Source organism: Balaenoptera borealis, assembly GCF_965194805.1.
Source record: "Balaenoptera borealis genome assembly, chromosome: 4".
Taxonomy (NCBI): Eukaryota; Metazoa; Chordata; class Mammalia; order Artiodactyla; family Balaenopteridae; genus Balaenoptera; species Balaenoptera borealis.
Genome location: NC_138861.1, coordinates 131,363,434 through 131,376,049, shown reverse-complemented (window position 1 = coordinate 131,376,049; position 12,616 = coordinate 131,363,434). Strand labels below are relative to the sequence as shown.

Sequence of the window (12,616 nt, the reverse complement as noted above, 5' to 3'; positions counted from 1 at the left end):
TTTGCCAGTAATTCTATAATTAGGGTTAATATGAACTTTCATAATAAACTCAATAAAATATTTTTTATATCTACTAAAGTCTTTTGAGAATGCAGTGATTAAAATAGAAGTTGAAGTATCACCAGGTACTCATAAGAAACCAGAGATACTCACCTAAGATTCTCAGAACTCAGCCATAAGAAGATATTTCCCTTTTACCTTTATTAATCTCCTCAACAGATTGAAAAAAGGAGATGGGCTGCCTCTCCAAACACTTGCCTCCCAAAATAAAAAAACAACCAATTCTAATGACCCACTAATTAGAGAGAGAAGGACAAGAGTTATTTTTAAGGTTTCATGTGACAAGTTAAAATAAAAGTGTTAACACAAGTGAGATCTTTGTGATGACAGAATAGTTCTGTATCTTGATTTTGGTGGCAGTACACAAATCTACACGTGATAAGATGACACAGAACTATGCACACATATTGTGCCAATGTCAGTCTCCTGGTTTTGATACTATACCATAATTATGTAAAAGATCAACATGGAGGAAACACAGAAACTCTCTGTACTACCTTTGTAACCTCCTATAAATCTATAATTCTTTTGAAATAAAAGTTTTTAAAAAAGAAACACATTCTGTGGCAAAAACTATCATACATTAAGTGTTAAGTTTTAGCTACTACAATAGAAAAATATAGTCAGTTATGGCAAAAGAGTGAAAAGGGGTATGCTCTTTTAAATAAGATGATCAGTTACTACCTAGACTCCATAGTGAGTTATCATTCATTGATGATTCGCTGTCAGATTCATCCTCCTGTTTATAATTTTACTTTGCTTTGTACTAAAAACCATCATAGTTCTAAAGCACACAACTTGACTAAAAGTAGGAAAGAGCCTTAAAGTAGTGGTAGATGCCAAGAGATGCCAAGAAGAAATAATAATAATAATAAAGTAATAATCTACCCAGGAATGTAAAATATTCCCATTTGATGAATGTCACCAGTTCACTTCCAAAAGAGCCTCAGGAATATCTTGAAGGAATTAACAAAGTATCTGGTAGGTACATTAGATGAAAAGAATAAATCATTGACCATGTAGGTATGCATGTTTTCAAGATTTATGGTACTGGTTAATATTAACACTTAGGTTGCGATTTTCAACACCATCTACCAACATTGTATACAATTAGTTTTTCCCTTCCATAAACATAAGAGAAAGTTAGAAAGTATTTCTTTCCATTTCTAAAAACAACAGATATAAAATATAATTGTTTGGGATCATATAAATAAGGAAATAAGCAGAGAAAAAAAAAGAAAAACTAAGATTCTTGAAACAATTCTCATATATATATACACACAATACAAAACTGCTTAGTACAGTTAAACTAAAGGTCCCTAATTTTAAGAGCTATATATTCCATGCTCTGAAGTTAACACATTGTTCTGACCCCAAAAATAGTAATAATAAATCTCTAAGTCTCTACCATAACTCAGTTTCACATTACCTGATAGTTATCACTGACAAACACATTCAGGGGTGACAGGACAAGTTGCAGCATGGTCTCCCTAAATCCTTTTTTCATTTCAAAACATAGTCTTTCCAAAAAAGCTGTAGGACACTCAGGGCCATCAGTAGTTCCATGCTAAAGTCAAGCAAAATACCATAATCAAATACAGATAAAGACCAAGGAAGTACAGGAAAATAAAAATTACATTTATACAATTAAAAGACTGATATTTTAAAAGGAGAAACAGTGCTTACTGACAAAAAAAAGTATTCTGTACCCAGAAAAAGACATTAGGTTCACTAAGCACCAGAGGTGATTCCTTTCCTGTGCAACCCTAGGAACATGACATGGACCCAGTATGCAGCACAATGCTCTAGGGCCACACCCTCCCTATCTGGCCTGGCTCCAATGGCCATGGGTTCTTTGGACAATATAATCTCATTTCAAGTCAGCCCCAAGAGGCCCAAGGGTCATCCTTTAGAGTAAACCAGGATACTGTGCTGAATCCAAACCTCTGACATGACTGAATCTTGATTTTGTAATAGGTCTAACATCCCAGACTGGTCTGGAGTTAGAGATAAAGGCTAAAAAAATGTGAAGTCCTAGGACATCCATCAGGCTAACTATAAACCTAGCAACTCAACAGCATGGCAAAATGTTCTAAACTTACATAGAACAGCAAAGAAGGAACTAAAGTGAAAGAAGAAAAACAGAATGGAAAATTATCAGTGATCGGGTAATTATACTATGAAGAAAATAATAAACTAGCTTTATAAAGATAAAAGGATAAATTCAGAAGTGTTTTTGAACGTGAATTTTTTATGTAAGTGTGTGCACACACAGACACAGTTTCCTACGCTGAGTGAATTTCATAATAAACTCCAGACTATTTCGACACATAAACACTTACAACAGGAAGACGCCCGTGAACTTTGTGCAAATTAACAAGTACAGTAATATCCCAAGGACGCAAGGTAAGTGGATGAATTGACTTGGCTGAACTTTCATTTTCTTTTTTGTCATTTTCCATCCCAACAGCAGTCCACCCAGAGCTGGATGATGTTGACAGTGACAGAACAGGACTTGAAATAACCTCTTCAAAATCCATATACATGTCATCTTCCCCAAAGTAGTTTTCCTACAAATATTAAGAATAAATTGCCATCAAAAGAGATATGTAACAATAACTTTTCACCTTGGAGCCTGAAATTTGTAAACTAAGCAATTCTTTAACCTGTTTTAAAACATCAGTCTATTTCCTTAAAATGAAAACAAGATACATATATTTAAGGCACCCACTTAATACTTAACTACATATATTTAAGCAGCCACTTACTTGGTTGCTTAGCAAATAAATATTCCGTAGCAAAAAAAAACCCACAAAAAGTTACAGAAGTTTGTAGTAAAGCTTCATGATAACACCACCTCTAATTATAGCAAAAACTTGCAATTTAGGTCCTAAAAGAAACCTATGAAGATTTGAAAGCTTCAGTTGTTTTCAATCTGTGCTTCTCAGAGTTCTGCGGTAATAATACCCAGAGATATCCTTTGAGGGAAGCAGATCAATTCACTAAAAATCAATTTGGCTAAATCCAATTAGCTAAATCTATAATTTATATATTATAGTTGGAATATTTATCAGGAATGTTTTAACAGCTTTAATAAGAATGTCCCATTTTGGTTACTTGTGACAAAAACATTATAAACAGTTACCAAAACTTCCTTTCACACAGTTCATCCTGGTTTCTTAAGTATTCGAATTTCAGAAGTGTTTCAACAATTAATATCTGGTTTCTTTTGCATCAGAATTTAAATTTCTTTTTAATTGAAATTCTTTTTTCTTCCTATTAATTCCAAATTTAAATTTTGCCTATTTGATCTGTCAGTAGTCATCAAAAAGTTGTTAAAATATTCCAATTAACACTGTTAATTACATTTGCTCAATATTAAAACCAAGGTAGTATTTTGGTAAATGCTGCGTTTTGGTTATTGACATATTTATTTTCTGGCTAGGATTCTGGATATATGGCCAATTAATATCCTTTCATAGGAAAGGATATTGAAGGGCTTAAGGTCATTCAGTTAATTACTGGCAGGGCAAATATTAAAATCCCAAATATACTGACTTGCAGAACGGGGGCTTTTTCCTCTATTCTCTACTGTTATCTGCCTCTAAATAATACAGGTCCTACTTCGAACCTGCTTGATTTAATTGTGCTTATATAACTCCGAAGCATGGACAAATTCAAACACAAATAGAAAGGTAAATAAATATTGGTTTTTATCCTGAATTCCAACATTAAATTTTTAAAACTCAAAATAAATATCTAAGTGATTTCAATCAACATTAAAAACCTAGAGGTATTTGGAGCAGTAGTTCTCTCTCAGATCATCTGAGAAGCCTTTTCAAAACATACATGCTGTCCCAGTCCTGGAGATGGGTTCATCAGGTTTGCAGTGGCCATGGAGTCCAGAGACAAGTGGAAAATGGAAGTTCCTTTGGTGATTTTACCTGCAAATGGCCTCCAGACCTAATCATCTCTGCCCTACCTCCCCTCCACACAACTTATCTAAGGAGTCAATGTATACTATTCATGTTTATTAGCTTTCAACATACTAAGAGTTACCAACAAATCATTAGAAATGTTATACTTATTTTAGCTAATTTTTAATAATACTAGCCTAATCATCTCTTATTTTTAAAAGATTCCCTTGTAGTCTCTTACAATTTTTAACCCTAAAAAAAAAAAGATTCCTGTACATTACTACAATTAAAGGAAAAAGATTCTCTTGGGCATAATGTTCAATTTGCTACTAAACCAATCTCTGCTTAATTATCTGAAACAGAAATAACTCATATCAGATTCTTTAGGGATTACTGACTCTCCAACATAATAGAAGACATTTGCTAAGTTTTATTAAATGTGTCAATGACTGTTTTTAAAGAGTTATAAAACACTAGGAGTGGGCTTCCTTGGTGGCGCAGTGGTTGAGAATCTGCCTGCCAATGCAGGGGACACGGGTTCGAGCCCTGGTCTGGGAAGATCCCATATGCCGCGGAGCAACTAGGCCCGTGAGCCACAACTACTGAGCCTGCGCGGCTGGAGCCTGTGCTCCGCAACAAGAGAGGCTGTGATGGTGGGAGGCCCTCACACCGCGATTAAGAGTGGCCCCCACTTGCCACAACTGGAGAAAGCCCTCGCACAGAACCAACACAGCCAAAAATAAAAATATAAAAATAAATAAAAAGAAAACTAATAAAAAAAAAAAGTTTAGAATTAGTAGGAAAAATGATTAAAAAAAAAACCAAAAAAACACTAGGAGTCTTTTATGTGTTAACACATTTGTACCTGTTGAATATTATCGATGAAATGTACTTTTTAAATCATAACTCTTTAAAAGTTAGCCTAATGTTAAATGTTTAATGTTGGTGTCTGATTTAAGTTTTGTGAGGTTTTTTAATATGTGAGTTCCATCTGTAAGAGTTAATTTCTTAAGGATTCACTAAAAAAATTACCAAAAGGTTGATCGAAGTATCTGGCAAGTAGTAATATATTATGGCAAACTTTTATGATATTTTAACATTAGTGAATGTACACAAATATTTATGAATACAAATAAAAATCCTATTTCCATTTTAAACAACCCTAAAAAAAACCATTGGCTTACAGAATTGGGAAAATGTATTCTTTTGTCAAGTTTTTAGCATGTTATGACTTTAAGAATGATAAACTACATTTTCAATTTACTTAGGAGTCCTCTGAAATTTTATTTTCCCAGAAATATTTTATTACATGAGTATCACGTAACCTACTTTAAGTAACAGAAGACTGTCATTTTTTTCCCCCAGCTAAAAATTCATACTTATCCAATGATACTCATTCCTCAAAAAAAAAAAGAAAAAAGAAAAAACAGGTATTATCAACAATAGTTAGAAGACAGCTAATAAAATCAGAAATGAAGGAAAAAAAGCCCTACAAGTACTCTGTTTCCAATATTGTTTTTTTAAATCTTGATAGCCAGTCTTCTGTTCAAGAGCAATAAAACTATTTTTTAATATTTTTTATTTTTTACATAATTTCTAAAGGTTATACTCCATTTACAGTTATTACAAAGTAATGGCTATATTCCCCATGAAAACTATTTTTTAATAAGAAAAACATATATGTCATATATACCCTTAATCCATGGTTACTATTTGCCACCACTGATATGCTATCACTATTTAGATTCAGATTTCCTTCTTCCATTAAGAATAAATGTAATAAGACTAACAGAAGCCAATTCATAAAAGTAATATAAGGGGTACTGTTATCCAACCTTATGTCCGCAACATAAGAAATGACATGAAGTTTTAATATTACTGAAAGGACTTTGGGCTGACACTTAGAGTTGCTATGTAGTCTACATCTTCAAAAGACCTTTCATTTCCATAAAATGTCCTCATAAGTGATAATGCACATTCACTAAATACTCTTCTTAGAATTCTTTGTAATAATAATGCCAGGCCTAGTCTCTATTGTGGATTTTGTGGAAGTCAGTTTTACAGTCAAATAAATACAGGGCAATTCTTTTTTTTCTAGTGATGTATCCTTTAGAATTTCTTGATGTTTAATTTCAATAACTAAGAAAAATATAATCTCAGTTACATGAGTTTTCATATTCTCTGTTTTCTTTTATATATACATACATACATAATACATGTGTCAAACCTAACTTCCAAAAAGTTTGAAGTTCTAACACTGATACTAAGTAGAACATAAGTTATACATTAAAATTAATGAAAAAAAAGTAAGGGACATTTAAGACAGGATAACATCTCCATGTCAGCATGACACTAAGCCAAAAACCAACAAAAAAAACAAACAACTTAAAGAGTTACATGTGACATATATTCCTAATAAAAGGAAGCAGAGAGTTCATTGGGTTAGAAATTATTTTATAAAATATGTCAAAACTTAAAAATTTTAAATTTGTTTCAGTAGACACTTCATACAAGTTCTAAATTAACTTGATGAATATAAATACAAATATTTAGCACAACAAACTTTTGACACTACTAAAAAGTTGTTGTAAAGTCTGTAATGCATAGCCTGCATCAAAACATAATAAACTACCAACATGGGTAACACATATGGAACAGAATTTATAAAGAAGTCTAAAACAAAGGTATGTCTTTCTTTCTCTGTGTTCTTTGTTATAGTCCTCTTATTTTTGTTTATGTATTACTATGCAATTTTTTTAGTTAAAAAAATTGAGGTTCAATGTACATGTGGTAATGCAAAAACAGAGTTAATACTTCTCTAGTAGTATTCAAAACTGATATTATATCAATATAACCGCCTACACCTGATAACTAAATCATTGCTTATATTTAAATTAAAATATAATTCAGCCTCTTCTGGGAGACTATAGCTTAAAAATTCAATCTTAGATCCTTTATATTCACATGCAATCCCAAGAAAATAAGATATTGGGAGAAATAATATCTGAAGAATATTTTAGGCCAAAAAATGGTCACAAGAGAAAAAAATATGTTTGTGTGTGTGTGTGTGTTTCCTCCCTTTGAAACTGAAGAATTACTTCTTTACTCTTTCAAGAATCTCTAAAACCCTAGGGGAAGAAAAGGTAAAAAGCAAACAAACTATAGGTTTCCACAAATATTAAACACATTTTCCCTTGCATCTTTTACCTTAAATTACATCATCTGATGCTATATGGTAGTTTTTAGTAAATATAATACAGTAACTCAAATACTGAGATTTTACAAAACTTCAAAATTTATTCAGCCAGTACTTCTTCTAGAGAGCCTTTGCTAACAAACCTTGATTGTCCTTCCCTGGCCAACCTTGCTCATCCTAGACCCTTTCCAGAATTATGTACTCCTGTTACTGTACATTAAGGGATTCCTTGTTAGCTAAGCATTCAATATCCAAACCTCTACAATTATGAAATTACAAAAGGAAGCAAATAAGTAAGCATTGATAAAATTAGACTCACACAAACATCCACACTACAACTAACTCTAAGGCTCATGATTGGTAATGTTTGGACAATTAGTCTCTCTTTGATTATCAGATGTAGTAAATAACCAATGGTACAATGAAAATCTAAAGCAAAGTGAATTTGCAAAATCCTGGAAAAATGCAAAATTTCATGAAGTAGCTGAATGTGATGTTGGATAACTGCTCTAATCACAGGTAAAACGATCAGTGATAAGTGAAAATCTGGAAGGCTTAGAGAAGTTACCTATAAAAAGGAATAAATCAACAAGAATTAGTGATGACTTGCTAGGGACTTTTTAAAAGTATGATTTGAGTATCAAAAGAATAAAAATGATATATAGAAAACTGAAAAAGTGCTCAAATATTTTTCTTAAAATAGCCTCTGTTCATAATCATGCTCCAGACAGCAACCGTAAAGTGCTATCATCCTATTCAGTCATACAATTTCACTGTAAAAATTATACCAAAATGAATCAACGCTTGATTTGGTCTTTGCTCAAAGAAGTAGTGCATATTTCTTCAGACCCTAAATTTGTCATACTCTGAAATGAATTCATTCTCACATATTTGCTTCAATTTTCAAGATAGAGCTCCAAACAAATCTTTGCTTATTACTTACCGTGAAATAAAGTTGTTGGTTTTTAATAGACTCACTTGAAGTAGCCTTTTCCTGATACAGTTATCCACAGATAACAAAGTTCTTTTATACTTCTACTGCCGCATTAATTACAATGTGTTAAAATTGTCCATATATATATATCTATCCTGCTATAGCCCTCTAGCTTATCTTCTTAAGGACAGATGCTATATCATCTGTATCTTTAGCAACCAGCACAACTCCTAGAACACACTAATTGCTCAAAATAAAAAATGCTAAACTGAGGAGTACACAATTTTTAATAAATAATTTTATAATTGGGTCTAACACCACAAACCTAGTTGACATATATAATATATCCTAAATACTTTAAATCATATAATTGGCCATTTCAAATGGTCTCAATTTCAATTAGATGTTAACTGCTTTTCCTATGTTTAAAAATATGGAGGTTCTTTTAAAATTCTTACCTTTATACATAGAAAGGCATTTAATAGAGGTCCATAGAGAGTTATCTGAGAATCTGGAGAAAGTTCCAGTTCTACGTGAAGCTTATCAGGTGGAAGCTCTGAGGGATCAACAGGTGGACGTGAAGAAGTAGAGGGAGAAGAAACAACTCTGTCTGTTTTCTGGGATGGTCTTAATACAGATAGCATTGTTTCTTCCATTTCTGACACTGGAATAAATTGAGGAAAAAAGAATAATGTTTGAGGGGTGCGGGAGGAAAGCACCTCTTAAAAGTTCTTCAAAGAACTAGTCACTAAGAAATTCTATTTTGCAGATATGAAAGCAATTAATGTTGATAAAATATCTGTAGTATATAATGAAAACAAACTTGAAAGACTAATAGTTAAGAATGCAATAAAGAATGGACTTCATTGAAATGTGTATAAAAATACACAAATCAAACTTCAAAGAATCGATGATAAGTTCCCATTAACAAAGGCAACATTCTCATCAAGTTCTGTCAATATACTGTAAATCTGGGTCACAATTAGGCTTTAACTATACTTAGGCATTAAACTATAAAGTTATTTTCACATAAACAGCTATTCAAATGCAGTGTGACATTATCAACATATACATATGAGAAAGTTACAAAAACTATTCTTAAAAACTTAACTCACTGGAAAAATACACAGAAAATATCACTTGACTCTAATTCCACTTTGGATCCAAATAAAGCAGCACTTACACCTCAGGGAAACTATAAATGATATGACAGTTGTCAAAATGCATTAAAGAAACTAACATTTCACAAAATCAAGCGCTTTAAATATATAGATTTACATATACCTAACTTCATACTCCAGCTCTGCTGCTTCTAGCTCAGCAGACCTTGAGAAAATTACTTACTTTCTCTGAGCATATTTCTTCAACTCTACAGTGACAATAATAATTATAACATCTATCCCACAGAGTTGCTTCAAGAGTTAAATGAGATAAAGTAAACCAGGAAACAGCTTGGCCTAGTACTTGATATACAGTAAATGCTCAATGAAAGTTAGCTGTAATTATACCAAAATCCTTAAAAGATTTTAAATGTATAAAATTGCCAATAGATGCATTTCCAAACATTTTTAATTTCTCCTTGTATCTTTGATGTTTATCAATTATAACACTAGATATTTCAACATACAAATTATATAAAAACACTTACATGACTGTTTTAGCTGTTCATCTGCTTTTTGTGGATAAATTGGATGCCATGTGTAATCAATTGTAAGCATGACACTTGGGACAGTCCAGCATTCAACCCAACCAGCCCTTTGAAGAGTAAAAATAAAGTTTCTAGTCTGGTACTTATTCCTTTGATTGTATACAGACACCAGTTACAGATAATCAAATTTTACTGTCATTCTTTTAAAGAATTAGAAGAGTAATTTCTCCACATAAACACAAAATACTTAGATCACTAATATTAAGTACTTACTTTTCTTGAGTAATGTTCCGCCATTTTGGTTTAACTGTTTTCTGGCCACTTTGACATTCAGCAGAAATACCAGTATCATGAGTCATTTTATTTGGGTGGCAATTCCTTACCAGCATAAACAATGAATATTTACTAGGGTGGCAATCTGGTAGAAACAAATGAAGATCAACATCTTCTCCCTAAAAAATAATTTATAATAACCCAAAGTAACAAAATAGGTACATAAATTTGTTAGGTTACTATTTACAGGCAAGCTTATCTATAATAATCAATTAAACAGAAAATAAACATAAATTTGAAATGGCAGGTTTTACATTGAATAATCAAGTATGTAACTGGAATAAGATCTTACATTGACTGAAACTAAATTCTGCTTAGAAAGTCAAGAAAGGGACTTCCCTGGTGGCGCAGTGGTTAAGAATCCGCCTGCCAATGCAGGGGACATGGGTTCGAGCCCTGGTCCAGGAAGATCCCACATGCCACGGAGCAACTAAACCTGTGTGCCACAACTACTGAGCCTGCGCTCTAGGGCCCACGAGCCACAACTACGGAGCCTGAGTGCCACAACTACTGAAGCCCGCGCGCCTAGGGCCCGTGTTCCACAATAAGAGAAGCCACCACAATGAGAAACCCGTGCACCACAACAAAGAGTAGACCCTGCTCTCCGCAACTAGAGAAAGCCCACGTGCAGCAACGAAGACCCAACACAGCCAAAAATAATAAATAAATAAATAAATTAATTAATTAATTAACCTTCTTTAAAAAAGATAATAATAAAAATAAAATCTCTAAGAAAGTCAAGAAAAAAAAAATCAGGGAAATAAACAGCACAGCTTCTAGAAAATAGTAAGAAGATTATCTTCCATGGGTTTCCTTGGATATTTCACATGTAACTCAGTAAAAAAAAATTAAAAATCAGCTAATATAAGCTCAGGTGGAATATGTTCTGTATTTTTAAAAATATGATTGTCTATTTGATTCTAGTAAGTCTTGGTTCCTCAACTGCCTTTTAAGGAACCAAGACTTAACTAGAATCAAATAGACAATCATATTTTTAAAAATACAGAACATATCCTATTTTTCCTTATAGGTCCCTGAATCTTTGCTCATTTTGATGCTTGGTTTCTTTTTAAAAAAATTTTTTTTTAATTTATTATTTATTATTTTTATTTTTGGCTGTGTTGGGTCTTCGTTTCTGTGTGAGGGCTTTCTCCAGTTGCGGCGAGTGGGGGCCACTCTTCATCGCGGTGCGTGGGCCTCTCACTATCACGGCCTCTCTTGTTGCGGAGCACAGGCTCCAGACGCTCAGGCTCAGTAGTTGTGGCTCAGGGGCCCAGCTGCTCCGCAGCATGTGGGATCTTCCCAGACCAGGGCTCGAACCCGTGTCCCCTGCATTGGCAGGCAGACCCTCAACCACTGCGCCACCAGGGAAGCCCGATGCTTGGTTTCTTAACAGGCAGCACAGTGGGGTGATTAAAAGAGTGGAGCCCTAAACTATACTGCCTGGGTTTGAATTCTAACTTGGTCACTCACTAGCTATATGACAAGTTACATAAACTTGCCTCCTCAGTTTCCTATTCTGTAAATGCAGATAATAACAACTACTTCAAGAGGGTTGTTCTGAGAATGATTAAATGAATTACTACACATAAAGCACTTGGAGTAGTGTCCAGCACAAAGAAGATGTTAATACTTGCTGGCTGATCTTATTATTGTTGCTATTTTTTACCTTCATAACCTCCATCAATACTACAACTACTAATGATTGTATACCTTAAAGTTAGGTGTACCATGAATTTTGAACTCCTAAGAGCTGGCTTTTGGATCATGGGGTTTATTCCTTGAATTCATGGTTAAAATTAGGAATGAAATACAGCTGACCCTTGAACAACACAAGTTTGAACTGCACAGGCCACTTACACATGGACGTTTTTTCAACAGTAAATACTACAGTCCTACACAATCTGTGGTTGGTTGAATCTGCAGATGCTGAACCTCAGATACAGAGGAACCAAGGATATGAAGGATATAAGGAGAACTGACTCTAAGTTGCACACGGATTTATGATGGCAGGGAGGGTCAGCGTCCCTAACCTCCACACTGGTCAAGTGTCAACTGTATAGAGAAATGTAAAATCCAGTTCACAGACTAATATTAGAGCAAGAATAAGTTCTTAAGAGAACATATAGATTAGTCACAGAGGTCAGAAATGAGCTCTAACAAAATAATCGACTCAAGGAATTTCTTTTTTTTTTGCCCAGCTTTTGTTTTTTTTAATAGAAGTATAGTTGATTTACAATATTATATTCATTTCAGTTGTATAACACAATTCAGTGTTTTAATGGATTATATGCTATATCAATACAAAGTTATTATAAAATATTGACTATATTCCCAGGGCTGTACATTACATCCCCGTGACTTACTTATTTTATAACTGGCAGTTTATACCTCTTAATCTCCTTCACCTATTTCACCCCTCCTCCTTCCCCTCCCCCCTCTGGTAACCACTAGTTTGTTTTCTGTATCTGGAAGTCCATTTCTGTTTTATCTGTTCATTTGTTTCGTTTTTTAGATTCCAAATATAA

At 33.4% G+C, this 12,616-nt stretch overlaps 1 protein-coding gene across 11 annotated transcripts in view; it reads right to left on the bottom strand.

Annotated features, from left to right (window-relative positions):
- Nucleotides 1-12,616, bottom strand: part of BLTP1 (bridge-like lipid transfer protein family member 1) — a 204,276-nt gene that overhangs the window by 127,321 nt on the left and 64,339 nt on the right. For all 11 annotated transcript variants that reach the window (XM_082389554.1, XM_082389555.1, XM_082389562.1 and 8 more), the window contains 5 exons: nt 10,029-10,207; nt 9,756-9,862; nt 8,566-8,771; nt 2,403-2,630; nt 1,490-1,627 (listed from right to left, as the gene is read on the bottom strand). In XM_082389554.1, the coding sequence (XP_082245680.1) occupies nt 1,490-1,627; nt 2,403-2,630; nt 8,566-8,771; nt 9,756-9,862; nt 10,029-10,207 (858 nt within the window). The remainder of the gene's footprint in view (nt 1-1,489; nt 1,628-2,402; nt 2,631-8,565; nt 8,772-9,755; nt 9,863-10,028; nt 10,208-12,616) is intronic.